The sequence below is a fragment of the Leptodactylus fuscus genome, chromosome 11 (genome assembly GCF_031893055.1).
Source record: "Leptodactylus fuscus isolate aLepFus1 chromosome 11, aLepFus1.hap2, whole genome shotgun sequence".
Lineage (NCBI taxonomy): Eukaryota > Metazoa > Chordata > Amphibia > Anura > Leptodactylidae > Leptodactylus > Leptodactylus fuscus.
This window is the reverse complement of record NC_134275.1, coordinates 37,734,451-37,755,746: the sequence shown is the minus strand read 5'-3', so window position 1 is coordinate 37,755,746 and position 21,296 is coordinate 37,734,451. Positions and strand designations below refer to the sequence as shown.

The 21,296-nt window shown below is 44.5% G+C and overlaps 1 protein-coding gene across 2 annotated transcripts; it reads right to left on the bottom strand.

The window, feature by feature from the left end:
• Positions 1 to 1,413: 1,413 nt before the first annotated feature.
• SH2D3C (SH2 domain containing 3C) lies at positions 1,414 to 20,278 on the bottom strand. Of its 2 annotated transcripts, XM_075260419.1 has the most exons (11): positions 20,179 to 20,278; positions 17,142 to 17,181; positions 7,906 to 8,034; positions 7,374 to 7,810; positions 6,742 to 6,866; positions 6,111 to 6,649; positions 4,884 to 4,999; positions 4,187 to 4,358; positions 3,288 to 3,399; positions 2,540 to 2,746; positions 1,414 to 1,689 (listed from the first exon to the last, which is right to left on the bottom strand). In XM_075260419.1, the coding sequence occupies exons 1-11, from the start codon at positions 20,238 to 20,240 to the stop codon at positions 1,514 to 1,516; spliced, it is 2,115 nt and encodes a 704-aa protein (XP_075116520.1). In that variant the 5' UTR covers positions 20,241 to 20,278; the 3' UTR covers positions 1,414 to 1,513. The 2 variants fall into 2 exon arrangements, with proteins under 2 accessions (XP_075116520.1, XP_075116521.1); XM_075260420.1 differs by lacking the exons at positions 17,142 to 17,181; positions 20,179 to 20,278 and adding an exon at positions 13,200 to 13,468.
• Positions 20,279 to 21,296: the final 1,018 nt, after the last annotated feature.

Below are 21,296 nucleotides of genomic sequence, written 5' to 3'. Positions count from 1 at the left end.
AGTGACATATATACAGTTGTGCAAAGACCTACTATCCATCCCCTATCCCCATATCAGAGAACTTATGAACAGGGTAATGTGAAACGCAGCCAATCAGATTCTTCCTTTCATTTGTATAGTGAAGATAAGACTATGAGAGCCACGCTGTGATTGGTTAGCCTGCAGCCATTATAATGGTGGTACTTGTTTACTTTCCTCCATTTGCCTTGTCGCAGAGAGCAGCGACATAACCCTTGATGGTGAACATGGGAAACCCTGTACAGGGCAAATCCAACCATAGGGAAAGGAAATGGGGCTAATTTCACTTCCATAGTACCCATTTGTACATATACGTTGGATTGGTGGCGACTGACTACAACACTCCCCACCCCTAGGAGGTGCCACCGCTTTATTGCCCCAGTTTCCTGTTTGTTTTAGAAATCTTGCGGCGTAGTAGATGGGATGAGCTTAGGTCAAGATTACTATGTCAAAGTTGTCGGTGGATCAGCTCAAAGTTAGGCTTTATGCACACAACCATATTTTGCAGCTTATTTTTACAGCTCGGACAGTGATCTGTGAAAGCTATGGCCATGTATAGAATGAATGAGTCCATATGCAATGCCTTCTCACCGATCCGAAAAACAGATCACATACAGATCATGACCAAGACCGATTGTATGTTGCCTTAGTCTGACTACCCTGCCCCCACTATAGCGCCTCCCTTTTTGATTCATATTCCCTTTCCTTCAGATTAGGGGCAGTCATTTCAGTGTTAGGATTTCTATAAAAATATACTGTCTACCCTGCCAGCTGAATACATTAAAACCCAATGTGTCACATAGGGGGCAGTAGTGGGACCGGATTATTAATAACCTTTTATAGCTTTTCCTATAGGATGAAAATATACAGTAAAATGGTTCCAGTTATATAAAATTAGAGTCTCTTATGTTTTATGCCGTGAAGATCGTTCACTGATTTCTAGGCGCCGTTTTATTGCCGTGAGAAAGCGCGTTGGTTTTTCGATGTGCTTTAGGGTATATTTCAGGTTCATGAATTTTGGATGATGATACGGCATGGAGATGACCGAAATTACGACCACTAGGTGGAGATCTAGTCCTCCCTTATAGCCAGTGGCTGCACAGTCTGGCATGGCCGCAGTTCTTTATGCCCAGGTGTCGGTGCATATATTGTCTGCCAGCAGATTTGGCATGCCCGTGGTCAGCGTTTCCATCATGTCGGCATAGGCTTCATATATATATATATAAAAAGTGGTCCATGGTATCAGATTGTTCTTTGTGAATGGATAAGCACGTGATGCTGACATCTTCCCTGGAATTTTAACCCATTCTATCTCACAAGAACCAGCATGCACTGCGGTGCGATATTTCGATGCCCCCCCCCCCCAAAAAAAAAAAAAATATTCCCCTCCCCCCAGAAAAGTCATAAAAGTGCTAGATTTCCTCCATAAGCAGTCCTGGATTCATTGCTTTGGACACGTCCTTTTGTTCCCCAGGCGACATCGCTGGGCTCTTTGTTATAATTCACTGAAGCGAACGGACGGTTCCAATTTGTGTGAGAGAGCGGTGAGAACTTTGTCAAACTTGTCGTATCTCTCGGCTTGACTTCCAGCTGCTCCCCGGCTACCCCATAGCATCCGCATCTGGAATTCAGTGCTGGACACTTCTAAGAGGTCTGATCTAGGGTGGAAACCTGCGTAGTCAAGGCAAAAACACCATCAGACAGGCGACACTAGAAATTTTGCATAAAAGTCACCAGTTAGGGCAAGTTCACACAGTACAGAACTCCATAAACCCACATATAGATCCACAGCACATTAGTGGAAGAAATCTGACAGATAATGGTTGTACTGCGGATAAGATTGTCCGATCCACATAAGGTCTGCAGGAGTTAGATGGGATTTGTAATCTATGCCAAATACACAATGTGCGATAGCTTAAACAGGTTTATATTGCTAATTTATTTATTAAAACCAGATAAAATATCACTTTAAAAAAATTAAAATAAAAGGCTTTTTAATTTTTTTTCTTTCTTTAGAAAAGCTTGGTTTAAACAATAGCTAATTTTCAATGATACTTTCCCTTTAAAGGGGCTTTCTGAAATATTGATGACCTATTCTTAGAAGAGGTCATGAATATTAAATCAGTGGCTGTCTGGCACCCGGGACACCCAACTGCTCGACGTGGCAGCAGCATGTCAGTGAGCACTACTTCCGCTTCACAAGCCATGCCATGTTCTGTCTGGTCTGTTTGCAGCTTATATGAATAGGGCTGCGCTGCAATACAAAGCACAACCACTATACAATGTACGGCGCTGTGTCTAATAAGCAATGAAGAGGTCGCAGCACTCAAACAAACGCTGCGGTTCTTCAAACAGCTGATCGGTGGAGGTGCCAGGTGTTGGACCCCCACCAATCTAAGATTAATAACCTATTCTAAGAATCTTAGTCCTAAAAAATCCCTTTAAAATCTAATCTGTGTATACTATGCTGTCTTTTTCTAAACACAACCATATCCCCTACCGAATAGAATCTGGTTCTCACCTTGTAGCCTCATCTCAGCATTTGTGCGGTAGAGGCCCCCATGATGTGCCACCATCCTGGCAGCTTCTAGATGAGACATAACCACTTCTACTCCATTGTCAATACTGTCCCATGGCTCTCCACCATCCAGTAAGGGGTTGTCTCTCTCCAGAAGGGTGATGAGGGGGATGATATGGGGGAAGGTGGTGTTGCTCAGTGGAAGGCTCTCTGTAGGGAAGACAATAGAATGGATTATAGTATGGTCACAGATCAATAGATAAGTCTTATACCATCGCCTTCTCTTAGTATTAACCATAATGAACTCTTACGATGCTTCTTCTTTCCTTGTCAGAACATGAACAGCAGCACTCGTGTCCTCTGACAAGTAGAGAAGAAGCTTAAAAAGTATAAGCCCTGTTTGTGTCGATACAGATTTGAAGTACTAGCCAAGTGGGCAATAACACTGAATTCTCTGAGGGAAGGGGAGGGTGTTGATCTCTATATGGTGGTGCCCACTTGGCTAGTAGACCATAATCTGCATCAACAGTAACAGGACTTATCTCTGGAATGGCAAATGCATTTTTCATGGAGTTCAATCAACCGTGTCCCTCATTACACAGTGAACTCCCTCTAGAGATGGCAGACTAAATCAAAGCAGGGGATCTGGAGCTTTGTATCAGAAAAACATAACTATCACTGGTTTTAGTTAGATTACTAGTAATAGGCTGCTTTTCCTGTCCAACACCCCATCCCAAAGCAGCAGACTTACCTTTGCCTTCATTCATACTTTTCAAGAACGGCTTCAGTTTCTTCTCATACAATATGGCTCCCTCCGTGTGTCTCTGCCTCAAGGAAATCCATGTCTGCTCTAATCTGGAGATCTGGAAATGAGATGGAGGGAGAGTCAGGTCTTTGTTACTCTGCATGTGTTGGGTATAGCACCATTCCTGGCAGGTAGGAGGCTCATTGACCTGATTCTGTAAGACCCAACCTGCCCCAGAGAACCCTATATCATTGTATAGTGGCTGTGTTTGGTATTGCAGCTCAGTCTCATTCATTTGAATAGGACAGAGCCGCAAAAAAGACACATGAAGAGTGAACTGACAACAGGGGCCTTGGGCACTCATCCAAACACCACTGACACTTCAACTAGCTGAGCTATGGGGGTCCTGGGCATCAGAACCTCACCAATCTAGTATTGATAAGCTATTCTAAGGATAGGTCAATAATATTAAACTCTGGGAAGACCCTATGTGTATACTCCTAGACATTAGATAACCAGCTATGAAATAGGAAACTAATGGAGTTGTATTTGTTTGAAAGCAGGAAAATTTTGTATATCCTTTCCCAAAATTCCTAGGGGGGCATACATGGCTTTTATTTATACATTATAAATAATACTAATATTCATGTCTTCTCAGTCTCCCTTCACTTATATGGCAGTCAATTAAACCGAGTACTCCTCCTGACCCGCCACAGCTGTAAAATATTAAGTAGCATTGTTGAAGCTTGAGCAATCCTGCTAACAGCAGCTAGTCACTGACTAAAGTCTATGGCCAAAGACTTCTGCAACGGAAAGTGATCTCAATGCAGAGCCTATACACAATACAGCGTATACAACGGCAGAAAGTCCCTAGTTGGAGGAGAAAACCGGAGTTTTTGATGTACCTGAGCCAGTTCTAAAGCGTTCATCACAGCTGCGAAGCTGTACAGGTTGCCCAATGTGCCCTTCAACTCGGCCGCCAGCTGAATGGTCTTGTGGAGCAATGCCGCCCTCTCCTCTGTGCTCCCCGTGCAGCCCAAGATGTCGACAGCGATCATGATGGACATGGTGTGAAATCTGGGGAGAACAAAAAAAGTTATAGATTATTTTATGTGACCAACAAAATATAGACGTCCTCAGAGGCCCATAGGCTCAGCAGCTCCTAAAGGGTTCTAGTAGAAGACACCCGCATGGGCCAAATTAGTACTGTGTACCTACATAAAAGGGTCCCGAACCTACAGCACCCCCTAGGAGTCCCTTCTCAGTGTGTATTCAGCTTGGCAATGGGTTTGGCGCACATCGGCACTGTGATTTCTTCACTGCTTACCAAGCACAGCGCTACATATTGTATAGTGGTTGTGCTAGAGACCTAAGCAGCCTTCTCCAAAGGCCAAAAAAATTCCTAAGAACCCCATTACCCATCTGTCCCAGGTAAAACTTGATGTACTTCTCACAGACCTAACAGGACTGCCCTAGTTCTGCAATGACTAATAGGACCCCTGTCTGCTATGGGGGAGCAGGATTTCCATTGCACCTGACATGTTTTTGCAGTTCGGCGTGACGCTAAACCCACGCCATTAATTAGGTCTGTTCTCTACGCACCTTTCCAGAAGGTCAAGCCGCAGCTGGCGGCCATGCGGCAGCGTCAGGAGCTCCATGCCGGAGCTGACTCCCATGGTCCTCTGCATCTCCTTGGTAACACCGAGTATCCTGGCAACCTGTGAGCAACACGAAGATGGAGATTAATTTCTCCTAATTGCAAATAGATTGTCGCCTCATCTTGCGGGAAGGATTCCCGGAGGGGAGAATAATAAACATGATCATGGCAATCATTTTACTAGCGGGAGGATAGGATGATGTCATGGTGACATCATTGCCATAACTAAATATAATCCGCATCTGAGTCAGCCTTAATCCTTTTTCCATGCAGAGTGTCTAGACCTTTGTCATTTGTGTCACTTTAGTAAGATATTTACTATAAAGTTATTACATAATCCAGTAATATTAGCTATATACGCCTTCCAAACCTGACAATTTTGGCTGGACCCGCCGACCATCAAACACATAAGAGGTTGAGCATGTTGGGTTTCAACAAGCCAATACATTTGTTCCCAGATAGAAGTATTCAGACCTTATACACAATTGAGTCAAGCATGCAAATTGGGGAGGGGGATTAATTGGGAGTCAAGACAGAGATTGTGTGTGCAGGGGCATACACAAAGGGGCAGTTTCACAGTTAAAACCAACCCCCTCTTGATCCTGGCCAGCCGCTTTTCTTAATGAAGAGGTCGTCACCATCATCATCATCCTGGAACCAGTTGCTCCCCCTCCCCTTCCCACTATCTGACAACACTCTTGAAGTCCTGGTGCAGGATGGCAGTAGCATTGAGGAAGGATTTGCTGGGGGTGGGACATTCTGCTGGGTTTTCCGTAGCTGGGGGAGGGTTGGGTGCAGATGTTGACCCCTCCCTGGAAACTGGAAAACCCTGGGTACAACCCTGTTTAGAAAGGGTTCCCTGATGATATACTGATCACAGGGCGACATTCTGCTGGGTGCCCCACAAAGCAGTAAGGTATTGGAAAAAACAGACAATTTAAATTCCCCTACAGTGCCTCTACAGGAAAAACCAAGTATTACACAGTGTCAATTGAAATCAATGTACTGCCTGTGCAATGCCTGGACATACAAGATCCAAGTAGCCGCTCTCTGCTCTGGCTAGTAAGACAACCAGTCCTAAATGGGAGTGTTCACCCTTCTAAGAACTAGCAATAGATGACTACAAGTCAAATTGACTCTTTATACACTTGGATGATGTCTTTGTTCCTTACCTCGCAGTCTGTTTGGGTGATATGCTTGGCAATGGTTTTTGCATCAACCTCAGAAAACAACTCTTTGACCTTCTTCAGGATCGACATCTCCAGGGGCTTATTGTCCGCAGGAATCAGCATGGACTTGAATGTTGATGGGCTGAAAGACGACTTGACTTCTATGCTTGGGATGGTAAAAGAGACTCTGTCCTTGTCAGTGTCTTCCACCACACGGTTGACGCCTGCTCTGACGCCTTCATCAACTTTTAACCTTTCCACATAGGTCTTGGCTGGAAGAGGTTTGCTGTGAGTGTCAAGAGTAGGGGAGGCTGGGCGAAGCTGGCAGTAATGTCCATTATCCGGGTCACTGTAACTGTTTATAGAGGGTGAGGGAGAGATTTGTGGGTACCCATGACTGGGCGTGGAATGGGAACTTTCAGCCAAGTTTAGTGTGACCTTGTTATTTGCTGGATTTACGTAAGGCTCGCTGGATCGTCTGAGCACTGGGGAACCTGGAGTCACACTTCCTGCTGGAGGGCCCTGGGGTTTCACCCTGACAACTGAATAAAGACAAATTGTTAATATATTTCCCCATTAGGATTAATAGTCATCACTAGATTACATTTATATTCACTTCCAAAGAAGTGCTTACCTGTACTATAGGCTGGGGATCCAGGGGTTTCAGAAATGGGGGACATTGGGGAATGCAGGTCTTGGATTTGGTCTACACTGACTGCACAGGTCCTGATGATATCTCTATGATGTGGAGATGAAGTGCTAGAAGAAGAAGAAGAAAAAGAAGTAGTACTGAATGTCATTATATAGGATCCTAGTTCACCTGCCCTTCTAGATGGACCATCAGAGGAGAAGATATGGTAAAGACACTAGAGATGGTTAGAATTGTCCTCAATAAGTGGACATGTTCCAATGCCCATATCTCATTCAAGACATCTACATTTCCCTCAGGTTCTCAGGCTCCTGAAAAGCCATGAAGTTCTAAGTTTGTCCAGATATTTAGTCCTAACCATATACAAGGATATGGATATTCTAAATGGTGTTGTATTCTCCAGTAACTTAATGGCCACCTGCTCTACATACCTTAGAACAGGTGGCCATGTTCCAAACTACATCCTTCATTCAAAACATCTATATCTTGTTCCCTAGGTTTCTAAACAACAATGAAGTCCTAGGCTTTGTGTACAGAGATATATTGCTAACTGTATGTAAGGAACTGTATATTCTAGGTGTTGAGTTCTCCAGAGACTTCATAGGCAGTGTCCATACCTGTTTGGGCATCCATTGCTCTTGGTGATCTTGTCTGCTGTCAGACCATCAGTCATTGTGATACTTCTCCTCTTCATATGTCCCTTCTGTGGACTCTGAGAGCCTTGCCTTCCAGGCGAGAGCCCATAGCTGGCCTCCAGATATCGCAGGGGAAATGTACGATTGATCGGACAGTAGATGAGCGCACCACTCTGATCGGAAACCATCCTTCGACTACCAACATAAAACCGCACTAGGGCTGGGATATTGTCAAAGCTCTCCTGCTCGAACAGATACTGTATACGGGTGTAGCTGTCGCTGGTTTTCACCATCACCTTGTTGATCTTGAAATGTAGAGGTTCATTTTTCCATCGACAAGTCAGTACATAGTCACCCAGGCTGGTCAATGAGTCTCTGATAAGAAAGTCCCCATTTCTCTGTACCAAACTCTCTGACACCTGATTCAATGGAAGAACATGCACAATTTACTCACTCTTCACGGTATTCTATATAGAAAATGGAGATAACAACAGAGGATTAAACACCACATTACCTCTCGTGGTATGCGCCCGTGGTACCAGGCATGGCTGCGGAGGTCTGAGCTGTTAAGCTTTAGCTCTTCCTCTAACTCCTTGTGAAGTTTCTCTGGTGGAGTATCCAAGATGTACTTCTCCTTGGAGAACTGTGGGGACATGAAGCGAATTTAGAACATGTACTATTTGTCACATATTCAGCAAAAAGAGTCCTTACACAACTTCAAAGAGCGTTGTCTGTAATATTTATAGGAAACATGGCCAATTACTCTTCCCTTCTATCTAAACTGTAACCTCACATCTTATTGATCCAAAGTCTTCTGGATCAAAGTCAGCAATATCTTCTCTGTAGACCATGACTATATGAAGACGGCAGCTTCAGTATTAATGTGGACATGTGGCGTCAGGGCTAATGTGGGCAGATGGAAAGATGACTGGTGCTGTTCTGGTTTTTGGCACCAATGTGAGGACATATTGCTCCATCAGTGGACTGTATTCACCATCTGACGAGAACTGGAAGGACAGACTGCTGGGCATAAAACCTGGAAGTATCTAGCATTTGGTAGCATTGTTGGGGCCATCTATAAACAGTTTTTTGTTTGTTTTTAACTCAACTTTCCTAGACTGCTGGTGGATGGCCAATCTTCCCAGTTATCGGCTCATTCTCTGCTCCATAGAAACTAGTCAGATTCACAGTTTGGAATGACAGCAGCCATACTCATTGGCACAGAGTTTTCTCAATAGCGAATCTGCTTAGTTGTACAGCTATACTGTTTGCCATTGTGGAGTCTTGGAAAGCTGGGTGATTTAAACAAAAGAACTGAGAAATATGGGCGACATCCACTATGGAAGTTGTCATGAGGATTCTGTTGGTAGTCACTCTTTCCAAAAACAGATAACTAGGAAACCGTTGAACTTAAAATTTTGGGGCCAAAATCCAAATTTACAACAGCACCCAATGTGGGTCTAGGCTCTAACACAATAATGGTCCAGGAAAAGACCCCCAAAACAGATTAATGTGGTCTATGATCTGGTGACTCCCAAGAAAGCTCAGTCCAACACTGCCCGGGCACCCACCTACCACGTGTTATCTATAATAGTGATGTCCTTTTATGTGGCAGAGGGGCTTTGAGACCCTACAGCAGGGCCTCAGTGCGACTACTACCTTTGCATTCCCCTATAACTATGCCAATATCCTTCTGCAGAATACACAGACTGGCAACTAGGGTGAAGGGGCAACATGGGTCTCCATTCTGCCCCATATAGTCCATGAAGCAGGTTAAGGCTCTATTCAGATAAAACAGACGCAAACTGATGGTTATTCATTTACGTAGACAATAATGTTCTAAAATAATGTAAAAAAAAAACAAAAAAACAACATGAACTGAACAAAACCCAAGTTTGCGCCAACATTAGGTGACATCATTGCCTACATGCGATGACATCACTAATGTTCACCCAAAAACCTGACAGTTAACCCATGAATTGCACTATGGCAATACTAACAGAGCAAACCATAGAGATGTGTAATTCCGCACCTAGGATTCTTTACTTACAGAAGAGCTACGTGACCCCAGTTTAACAGGATCAGCATAAACCATTTAATTCTGCCTGGTAATTCCCTTTCACATATGGCGGCGACAGATCTGACTATTAGCGGGTATTGCAGGGAATAGCTTTATAGCAGAACACGAAAGAATTAAGGCATTTATTCTTTATCAGTCCAGGTGGCGGCTCCTAGTCCCTGCCGTAACCCACGCCAGCATGAGATAATCCCCCTCCGCAGAAAATCGTATCAAAGCTGGTCTGGCTCCTTGAATAATACAGACAGAGGCATCGTCTGCATTGTAATGAGCTTTTGTGGCCACGGGAACACCTGAGCCGATCACCCGTGCACAGCCCCCTCTGGAAAGGCAATGATGTAATGCTCTTAGTCAGCTGGATGACTATAGTAAGGCATCGCCTTGATAGGCTCTACTATTAGATTGCAAGCTCTTTGGGATCAATGAGCCTCATCTGTACCAAAGATAGCAGGAATGACATAGTATATACTATAGATTTATGCTGAAAAGTCATAAGAGGATTTTTATTGTAAATACCGCCATGGTACCATCGTCGACCATAGACTTGGGCGCCATTATTTTACCACTTGACTCCGGTGTATACTGTCAGCACATTTTATCTGGATTTACAATGCCATTATGGGGAGTCTTGGGAGATTTGTATAAAATGTGGCTGTTTAATACAGACTGGAGATCACTTAAATGGATCGTATTTGCAGCTAGTGAGCCCACTGGGAAATTAAGGAAACCGTAACAAGTCTTTCCCGCCCATCGTAGGATTAATTAAAGTAAATCCGAGGGTCTGTACCCGGCAGCTGCTCACGTCATGTGATTCGCAACACTGTTTCCCCCTGTATTAATTGCATGCATATAAAATTGGTAGCCTGACCCATAAGATTATTTCCAAGAGTCCAGGAGGGAGGTGCAAATACTATATGTCATGCAAGAATTATGTTGCTGGTGGGGGGAGGGGAGGCAATCATAAATCTTATGAGATTTAGGGTAGCATTTGCCACGTACATGGTACTGGTGAGTAGTATATAGGGTAATACTGCAACTCCTACATACAGATAGGGGTGTGGGGGCATGGCCATAAATCTTATAATAGGTTGCATAGGTCATAGGATTTATGGTAGCATGGCGTTGGTGGGATGGTTTTTTAGAAGAAGTAGTTGTAATACTATGCGCAAGATAAGGATAGCACAAATAACCATTTTACCCCATATTTATTGCATTTTGGTCATGAAGGAGGACCACTGAGGGGGGGCTACAAATATGACAACATTGGCAAAATGATGGGGAAATTCTGCCATATTGCTGGACTGGCCCAACAGCACCAGAGGATCCTCCAGTGAGCCCAGGCTCTAACACAGTAATGGTCCAGTGGAAGACACCTAAAAACGAAGGGTACTATGGCCCATTTTCTAGGGATTGTTGGCGGGTGGGCCCCAGAATCATTTTATCTGGTGGGCTCAAGGAACCTCAGCCCCACACCGTGCTGCCATATATCGCTCAATGTATACAATCCATCTCATAAGATTTGTACCAAGATATTGGCTTAAATCTTACAAGCAATACTAAGGCAATGGAGCTGCTGGTATAGATCTTTTGACATAAGCAAATGACCCACAAGATTTAGGCCAATGTCTCCCTATCTTTGTAGCCGCCTTCTCACCCCAAAAGGTCAGGTTTTTGGTTTTACGTGCAATGCCAGTGGCCTGGGGGAAACGTTGGCATGATAAAAAACCCTAATTATTTCTGCCTATGGGGCAATACTGTAGGAGAAGATACCGGCATAAATCACTGAGACAAGTTACTAGATGAGCCCCCCATCGCCGCGGCATTAACCATAATATTTCCCAGGACCCCCGTCTCCTCTGTCTACATCAGACAACCTCTGCACAGCACCATTATCCTGCGCTTGTGAGTGGGGGGGCATGGAGAGGAGGCCGCCCTAATTACTGGTGGGGACATTCAGCCTAAATATTCCCTGGAGAGGCCAAGGCTTAAGTAGATACCGTCGCCATGACAACCCACTCCTGTCAAGGCTGCGGCTTCTCGGTGCGGCCTGACAACTTCCTTCTTACGAGATCTGTCTACTGCCACAAACCCTCAGCAGTCAGCCATTGATTCTACTACTATACACGGAAAGGGAGGGGCGGCTGCGAATATGAGGAGGGGGGGGGGGTCAGCTGTGCCGAAAATGAAGGATTTTATGCATTACATGGTTATATTACTGAGCTATATATCTGTATAGTATATGACGACACCACTATATGATACATTGTATAAAAGCGTAATTATATATAATTTATTATGTCTCTATAAGATGACGTTAGCATTAATATTTCCCGATCATAACCCCCCCCCCCCCCCCAGCTGTTCACCGAAATGACCAGTAGTCATGCAGAATATTGCCAATGCCCTGTGGTCACCCGGCTTGTAAGTGCTCCACGTTTCTGGTTCATTTCATTTTGCACATCTGACTATGTCCAGAGGGGACGTGGTGTCTGATCTCTCCCCAGAGGGGACACAACACATGGCATCACTCGCTTAACCCCTTCCTGCATCCTATATTCACCTTATAGAAAGATACGATTCATTACATGTCATTCAATACCACTCCTTCCAAATCCTGACCGCTATCGGATATCGACATGTATTGTTATAGCCCGCAATTGCTGCAGGAACAATAGCGCCCCCAGGATACACCTGTAACGATTTTCTTCCTAGTCTATTCCATTTGGGGGTCCTGAGCTCACCCCCAATCTGTGGGTGCTGCATATGCTGTCTGGTCTGTCATTGGTTAGAAATGATGTCATTGCTCCAAGAACATGGTAATAAGCTATTGGCGGAGGTGCAGAGATGGTGACATCACCAGTGTAACACCCAGTCATTCATACATTGCTCCATCACCCATCCTCAGTAACCCTCTCCGTGCCAGAATGGAAAGATTTACTTCTGGGTTTATTTGCGCTCATCCATAACTTTCGCCTATAGGACGTGGCACCTTTTGCCGCAGGGTAACTGCGACGCTCGACTCTGCCATATTATATATAACCCATTACATACCTTAAAATCTTCTTACATGCCCATAGGTCCCAATTACTTTATGAACCCCATTTTTTTACCCACGTCTTCCAAGAAAATTACACAAAACCTCAGAATTCATAGAAATCCATGTTTTTTGAAAAATCAAATAGCCAATAACCACACAAAAATATTTAGCCATAGCCTGACCATATGCAATGATATAATGTGGTCGGTGAATAATGGTTATGTCAGGATGAAGGGGTTTGCAGCGGTCACGTACGATCGGGGTGGACATATATGCACACGTGTTTAACCCTGAGTGCTGCCTATATCATAAACACTGACGTCACCTTAGACCGGCTCAGACCTAGAAACTTCACTCCATTGGCAAGCAGGTAGCATCGCCTGCATTTACTGTGCCAAGGCGATGTGCTCAGAGAACATGGTTTGTTTCTTCCTTATCCCTATAGATTATATTTTAGTATCCAAATATTTTACTAAACATATACATCCTGGGTATATCCTATATTCACTTCTTTCGATGCAGAAACATATCGAGACGGGCAGTGGGACCCATGCAAGCACTCGGCTGGTGGCATGTCATGCCCTCTACTTGTGAACGGTTCATCTAAAGCAAGGATGGATCGATGGATGAAGGATGGTGGTAGAAATTGATGGAAGACTGATATATAGGCGATTTGTCCCTTGTAGGTCCTTACCTGCACCTGCATGAAAGACCCCCGGTAAAAGCAGCATGCTGCCGCTGACAGGGCACTCCATAAACTGCACCGTTCAGTCATGGTGAAGTCAAATCCTCCATCCAAATATAGAAAAACAAGAAAAAACCCCAAATGTGATGTTGAGTGGTGATAAATCCCCTTGGTTGGTGGGTGCAGAGCACGCTGGTGGTGGAGCAGCTTGTACGAGTGATGTTGGCTGCTGGTGCTGATGCTGCTGTTGGATTGCAGGCTGATGCTTCAAGCATTACCTCATCCCTTGTCAAAAGAGCATCATGGGAGGAGCCCGGGCGCTCATAGAAATCCAGCTATGGCCAAAGCCTCTCCTCCCCATCTCCCCTCCTCCCTCTTATCTCCCACTTCTCCAGGCTAACACCTCCCCCTTTCTAGGGATTTTAGGCTAAGAAGGAGGGCTATTTCGTGTGGGAATGAATGAAGTTTCTGCTGGTGGGGGGCAGGGCAGGAATGTGAGGTCACCGGGAGCATCTTAAGATTGTGGTGCAGGTCACCTGAAGAAAAGAGTTGCCTAAAATGCATTTGCATGTACAGACCTGGCCAAAAATGTGCAGAAAATGAGAAAATAACTAAAATATATATATCTAGAATTAGGTGATAAATCTGACCTGCTTGTAATGTGTCCCTGATACCTGGAGTATAGCTATCGGGGGTGCAGAGCTAGCAATCACTACCGGGCCCTGGAGCTACAGGGATCCAAAGGGCTCTCTACAATATAAGAAGATAACTGTATTATAGATGGTAATGTTGCCGATTTTGCACTGGAGCTTCAAACTACGCCTCTGATAATACTTATTGCTGTATAAGGCCACAGAGAACCCCTTTATATCATTAGAGACAAGATATCAACCCTCTATAGACCTACAGAGGGTGTCCCTAAAGACAGCAGAGGGCCCCAGCACAGGAATAGTAAATGGGACACTCTCTGTCCAATAATAAGCTCTGAATTCAACGCACGATCGGCTTTCCCATTATGTGCCCCCGCTGAAGAGCTATCGGTGCCAGCAACATAGCTCTTCAGTGTCAGAAGGGAGTTTCTGACAGTCTGTCAGGAACGCCCCTCCTCACGGTAGCATCTAGTGCTCTGTACTGTGAGAGAGGGCATTCCTTACCGCCCCGTCCATAGACGAATACTGTGGGGGGGGGGGGGGCACATTTTTCACTGCTCAGCGTCATGACTGGGTGGTAAGCAACACCCCTCTCACAGTACAGCGCAATAGACGCTACCGTGAGGAGGGGCATTCCTGACTGACTGTCAGAAACACCTTTCTGACACTGAAGAGCTATGGTAATGGCACCGATAACTCTTCAGCGGGGACACAGAACAGGAAAGCTTTCTATCAGTGCACAAGGCAGCAGAATCCACTGCATACATTGTGATCCCATAGACTTCAGTGGTTGGGGAGGGGAAGCTGCTACATTCTGTTAGCTTGGGAAGAAAAAAAAAAAAAAAAAAGATAGTGGAAAAAAAATAAATCGCTCTTCCTCATCGTCAGGCTGATTCCATTCCATCACTGAAGTGAATGGGAGTAGGAAGATTTCTGCATGATGGATCACAGTACAGCTGTTGTCCCATGGTATGGTAATAGAAGTTATAGAAAATTAAGTTTGTAATATTTTAGGCATTAGCTAACAGAATAGTGGCATGTTGCCATATAGTTCCAAGATAATACTGCCATATGCAGCACCATATAGTGCCCTAACAATGCTGCACACCATAAACAACTGCCAGTTGAATCCCTGTTTGGCCACCGGCTATCCCATTTAACCTCATATACACATGCACACAGATCCTCTGCAAAGTATGCATGTGTCCATTGAAGATGCCATTGCAGTGCACCTAAAATCGGCAGAGATAAAAGGTCCTACATGGAAAACTTTTTCCTCCTCCGGTTTTAGTTTATAATGGGTTCTGACAAGTGTCCGTTGTTTTTGGTCAATGGGGTCTGCTGGTCTCCATGTGTAACCGCTATTTTAGCAGTTCACCTCTTGTTTAGTCAGTTAGGGAACCTAGACAACCAACAGAGATGCAACACCATTGTGAACCGCCATATAGTTCCCACTTTATATACATCATCATTTGTAAATTAGGTTTAGCTACAAGTTTCTGACAAGGGTTCAGTGGTACTTCTATTAATAGCAGCCATCCTTCTATAAGTGTCCCTGCAGTCATAGCTTGTAGGAAGCGGCATGTCTGCCGGGTGCCAAGTTTTGTAAATTCTCAGGGCTGAGTACTTGGCAAGGTTAAGACTACAGACAAGTGTCTGTCCTTGTTGGCCCAGATTCACTTGACAGATGCTCTATTTTGTGAAGCTGCGACAAAGGCAAGCAGACATGTGGCAGTGCGGAGACTCACAAGAGCCATGCTCTCATCTTCAATGTAACCAAATGGATGAGGGGGCTGAACTCATTAGACTGCATAGTGTAGTACACAAATGGCTCAGCCCTAAGGAGGACAGCTATCATCTTAAGGCAAAATGTCTATCTTTAGATAGATAGTTCCTGAAGTCATAAAGGAACACTCTAGGAAATAATAGTAACCTATAAACTGGGTGAGATCCACTTACATTTCACAGGCCAGTGATGTTCTGTTCACTGGTAATGTGGCCTGTTTGGAGCTCAGTCTCATTCAAGTAAATAGGCTTGAGCTGCAATACCAAGGACAGCCACTTTACTATGTATGGTGCTGTGCTTGGCATTCAGGTGAGCACTGCAGCCTCTTCACTGAACACCGATCTCCTCCATCAACTGATTGGTAGCGGTCCTGTATGCTGGATCCTAAATTATCACAAACAGATGACCTGACCCAAAAGATGAAGAAGTCTTAAACGTCTTTAACGAAAAAATGGCAAATATCAATGCACAGTCCATTGGACCCAGGCCTTGGCTTTTGACTGTGAACCTGCTTCTGAGACTGGAACAAACAGAGTTGACTAATGTTATAGGAAGTCACTGGCAATCTGCCACTGACATACCAGCATCTCTATACGTTTACACAAGTTGATGTGCTGCCAAGAAAATATGTCCTACAATTTTCATTCTGGCCACTAAGCCTAATAATAGGGGGTTTTCTTCACTATTTACATCACAAACATTACAGACAGGATTACCATAGAAGATAAACACCTATTTAGATAACACTACTGACCCATAATTACATCCACATCTACTCTCCCTCCCTGCACAGAGCAGGTATAGAAAACTCTCCCATCGACTGAATTAATTGAGGTCTATTGTTTCCCATTTCTATGACTGTGCTGTAAAGCAGATCACTAAATGCTGTTAACGGAGCAGAAGAAGAGTTGAGACAAGATGGTCAGTCTCTTAAACTCCAGTTAGAATAAGTTACCCACTATCCAAAGGATAAAGGTTAAACTGCTGATCGGTGGGTTTCAGACAGAAGGGACACTCACAAACCTTGAGAATCGGGAAATATGGAAATAGAGTATACATTTTTCTAACTAGAACACCCCTTTAATCTTGTACAGAAAATAAATAAAAAATTCCTCAGTCTGCAAATAACAGATGACAAAATCTGTTGATCACGATTAGAGAAATATGGCTGCTTTATTCCAAAAATAGCGCCACTCCTGTCCATGGGTTGTGGCTAGTATTGCAGCTCAACCACACTGAAGGTAATGGGATTGAGCTGCCATACCACATACAACCTGTGCACAGGTGTGGTGCTGTTTTGCATTTTTTTAATCCTAACCCCTTTAAATATAGGTAAAGTGCACCCCTGACACATGTATGTGCGGTATAACACGTGTGCTCCTGTCTGCAGCATCTCCCTGTGGGAATTGACTGATGTCATCGCTTGTGTATTGGGTCCAGCTAATCCTCAGTGCGAGGCGGCAGGTGGCAGATACAGGATAAACACACAGTGATACGAGACAGACTGATCCTTACCTTCACGTACTCGCTGCCACCATCCAGACTATTACAGGTGCTGCAAGAGAAGAGGGGAGACATTAGGATCATTTCCAGGAGAAGAAAAAGGGCTTAGATTTTTATTTTTTATTTTAGAAACAGCACCACTTATGTCCAAGGGCTCTGCCTGGTATTGCAGCCTGACAGTTCTCAATAAAGAATGCAGTTTATAGTTAGATTTGACAAATTTGATCTACCACAATGGATATTTTATAGTCGATCCTTGGCCTGAATAAGCCCAAGATACAGGAAACCTGTGTGCGCTCTGCCATTTCTGAATCTCCCTGTGGACCCATTCAGCTATGAGGGCAGCGGACATGGTGTTCTCTGTCAGGTTTCCAGGCCGGGGTGAATCAGAGAAGGGTCAAGAGGCAGGGTGTGACTCCTCCTGGATGAAGGCGCAACGCAGGAAACAGCATGCTACATCCATGAATGTGGACAATGGAAAGCTTCCTCTCCGCTCTCCCTGCATCCTCTTGTGTCAAGAAGGGGAACATAATAAGTTTATAACACACGCACGCAGTCGGTCACCTGAGTCATAGTCTACATGTATAGTATATAGACAATGTATACCTATCCCATTTATGCGTTGCTGTAAATATGGATCTTATTATGAATAAGCATAAGGTGTCACTTTTTTTGGCTAAGCCTAGGAAAATTCTGGCCAGTAACTAGATCAGGCTTATACCGAAATTGAATTTGTTCTACATCAGTTCTAAGAGGTCACTTCTCAGAATGGAAGTCATGTGCAAAAATGCTGCAAAGATTTCTGCTCTGAAAATTGATGAATTGTGAATGCAGCTCTGGAGCTTGATTCAGCTTTGCAATTTATGCCTAGATGAGATTTTATACTATACCAAAATGTAAGCTATAAACGGATGAGCCCACACTTTCATAGTAGGATTGGTTGTATGGGCATGGGTATTTCTCCTGTGGTGGCGCTGAAGGGATATTGGGAACTTTCTACCAGATCTCAACAGATTATAGATGATCTATTGGACAACTCCTCAAGGCTGGGCATATTCCCAATGGTTTAGTCACTGGTGAAATCTCTGGCCGCTAACCCACTGCAATATACAGTACCAGTGTAGTGGATTGGATTCAAGAAACCCCAAGTATACTGCGGCAGGGCAATTTCTTTCTGTATGTTTGGCACAGTTTACAACCTTTGCAATGCCAAATATGAAAACTTATCTACTACCAGGGCAAAACCTGCAGTGAAAACCAACCAATTGTAGCTACTTCTTTGCAATAGTCAGGTATGCGTTGCGGGATGTCCATGGCAGGCGTATCACAGCAGACCCAATATGTGTGGCCTTAGCCTAAAGGGGTATTCTCCTCCTGGTAGAGATCTTGCTGCTGAAGGGAAGGGGGACATGGCATATTGGTGGGGGTTGTCTATCAATCTATTAGTTGTGACCCATCTAGTGGATAACCTGATATTACTGGAGTACCCCTTTAAAGTCACAGTGCTGCCACCTATGGTTACTGTGAGACATTCCCAGGTCACAGCCACTGGTGTATTGCAGTCTCATAATTCCCTCGTATAACCTTTTAATATGTTAGGAAACATTACGTCACATTGATATCTATATTATCTCATATGTATGGGGGACTCCCAACTGTCCACCAGTGGCTGAGGTCAGGGAGGGGGAACAAGGGTCTAGCATGCTGGATTGTAACATGGCCAGCACTAGGCTTGCTGGTATGCCACCACCAGAAGAGTATTGCAGTGGTAAAATATGTTTATCAGTAAGTTGGGGGGTAACAAAACCCAAGAACTATCCCCTGGGTATTGTCATCTTAACTGCTTAGGTGCCACACAGAGACACCATGCAGCACCCTTAGGACAGTCTACAGCTCTGGAAGGCCCAGTTGTAATATTGCATATATTAAGAATACTTACACATTCCTGGAGAACCCCTTTAAACTTTTAGATTCCCAAGACTCTGTGAGCAGTACTGTGCTGACACAGTAAATCCCATTACACAGGCGGCCCACAGTGCAAACAACAGGCCAGGGGGGTAGGATGAGATCACCGCTCTGTCAGGGGATCTGCGACCTCCCTAAAAATAACTAGAATTTTAATCATTACCAGATGATCCCAGTGAGATAAGTTTGTTCGTGGGAAAGAGGGAATCCCAGAGATCAGAGGTGCAAGATGTGAGAGCAGCTTTGTGGAATGTAAGAGTTAAATGTAAGACAGGCGTTGTGTAATTGACTAGGACATGTCCACTCTATATAGAGGTCAGTATAGCTTCCATGTGTGCCAATGTGCCATCCTCCATAACAAATATATATTATATATATATATATATATATAGGTTAAGGGGATCATAGACATGGGATTACTAAATCCAACAGCTCTGCGGCCTCGATTGTACATCAGTGCAGTGCAGCGAGCCCACCCTACAACATCTCCTAGGAAAGACCATAGCACCCTACAAACCAAGGTGTCCGCTGGAACATTAACGTATTAGGGCCTGGGCCAGTCTGACACTAAACCAGTGGTTGTCTATGGACTGACGAACCATACAGACCTATACTGCCCAAGTGGATGGTAATGACAAAAAACATGTCGGGCATCGACCCTAAGAGACTAGCTCTAGTTGGCTAAATAACATCTTATCGTTGGCCAACATAACTTGACCCTTAATAAAAGTTTATCACCCCCTCTATCTAAAGGAGAGACATATTCTAGTGACCTCATAGCCCAAACTTTCGTTTTTGGACACTTTTCTGTCTCCTGAGATGAGATCAACATGTTCCAGGGGAAGCAGATAACTGAATGCGTACATGAAGTCTAAGATGTAGCAGTGAAGAGTCTGTCATTTGACATGACCTATAGAGATATCACAATCTATGTCACGTATCGGAAATACGCAACAAAGTCAGCTCTGCTAGATCTAAATGTCCATCACAAGCACAATGTCCACCGCCGTGGTGCAAGGCTACACTTTCTATACCAGATCTATTGCGGTAGATCATATACTTATGGCTAGTATAGGTTGCTTACCAGTAGCCCATGGGGTAACATCTTCTCCCCACATCAGTCATTGCTCTGAAATCTAAATTCATCTCAAAGTGATAAGTTCTCCGCTCCTGAACAGCGACCGTTTGTGAACTTGGGAAAGTGAGTCCTGGACCTCTCCAGCCTCCCTCCTCCCAGGCCCGCTCGTCCCTCCCTCCACTGCCCTGTATGGAATGTACAGGGGAAGGCTCCTCTGTATTCTGGCAACTGAAGGAATTCCAGGTCATTAACATGCTCAGGGCATCACCAGGGCCTCCTCCCCAAATCCACAAGATCCCCAGAGATGAGATTCAAACTGTAAAAGAAGACGATTCAGATCCAAAAGTTGGAGGCTCCAGCCCCGATAAACCTCACACCCCTGCAAGGAAACATCTCCAACGGCCTGGCACACAGCTCTGAAGGCTGCTCAATGCACAGTCATGAATCCTGCACTTCTCAATTGCATTGTCTGGCAGCGGGACAAGATTATTTGAGTGGGAAAATAAGTGAAAGTCACTCTGAATATTGGGAATTGCATGAATACCAGCTCAATAACACAGCATTGTTAACTCTTTATATGAGGGAGTAATCTCAATACCACCCTCTAATGCTGGGTGGGATTATTCACACCCCTGGCACTGTCAGCAGAACACGGACCATGAACCACACTGCCGACAGAGTCACCAGATTGTAGGCATCATGAACAATGCTGTCAGCAGAATACAGGCACCATGAACACAATGCCACCAGCACAGTCAGCAGAATACAGGCACCATGAACACAATGCCACCAGCACAGTCAGCAGAATACAGGCACCACGAACAATGACACCAGTACGGGACCATGAACAATGCCACCAGCACTGGACCATGAACAATGCCACCACAGTCAGCAGAATAAAGGCACCATAAACATTGCTGCTGGCACTGTCAACACAATACAGGCATCACCACATTGCTGACACTGTCACCAGATTACAGGCACCATGAACAATTCCGCCAGTAGAAAACAGGCATCATTAATGTTGCAGTCAGCACTGTCAGCAGAATACAGGCACCATGAACACAACACTTCAAACGCCACTGTGACAGTCACATGGATAGAATATAGGCGCAGTCAGTATT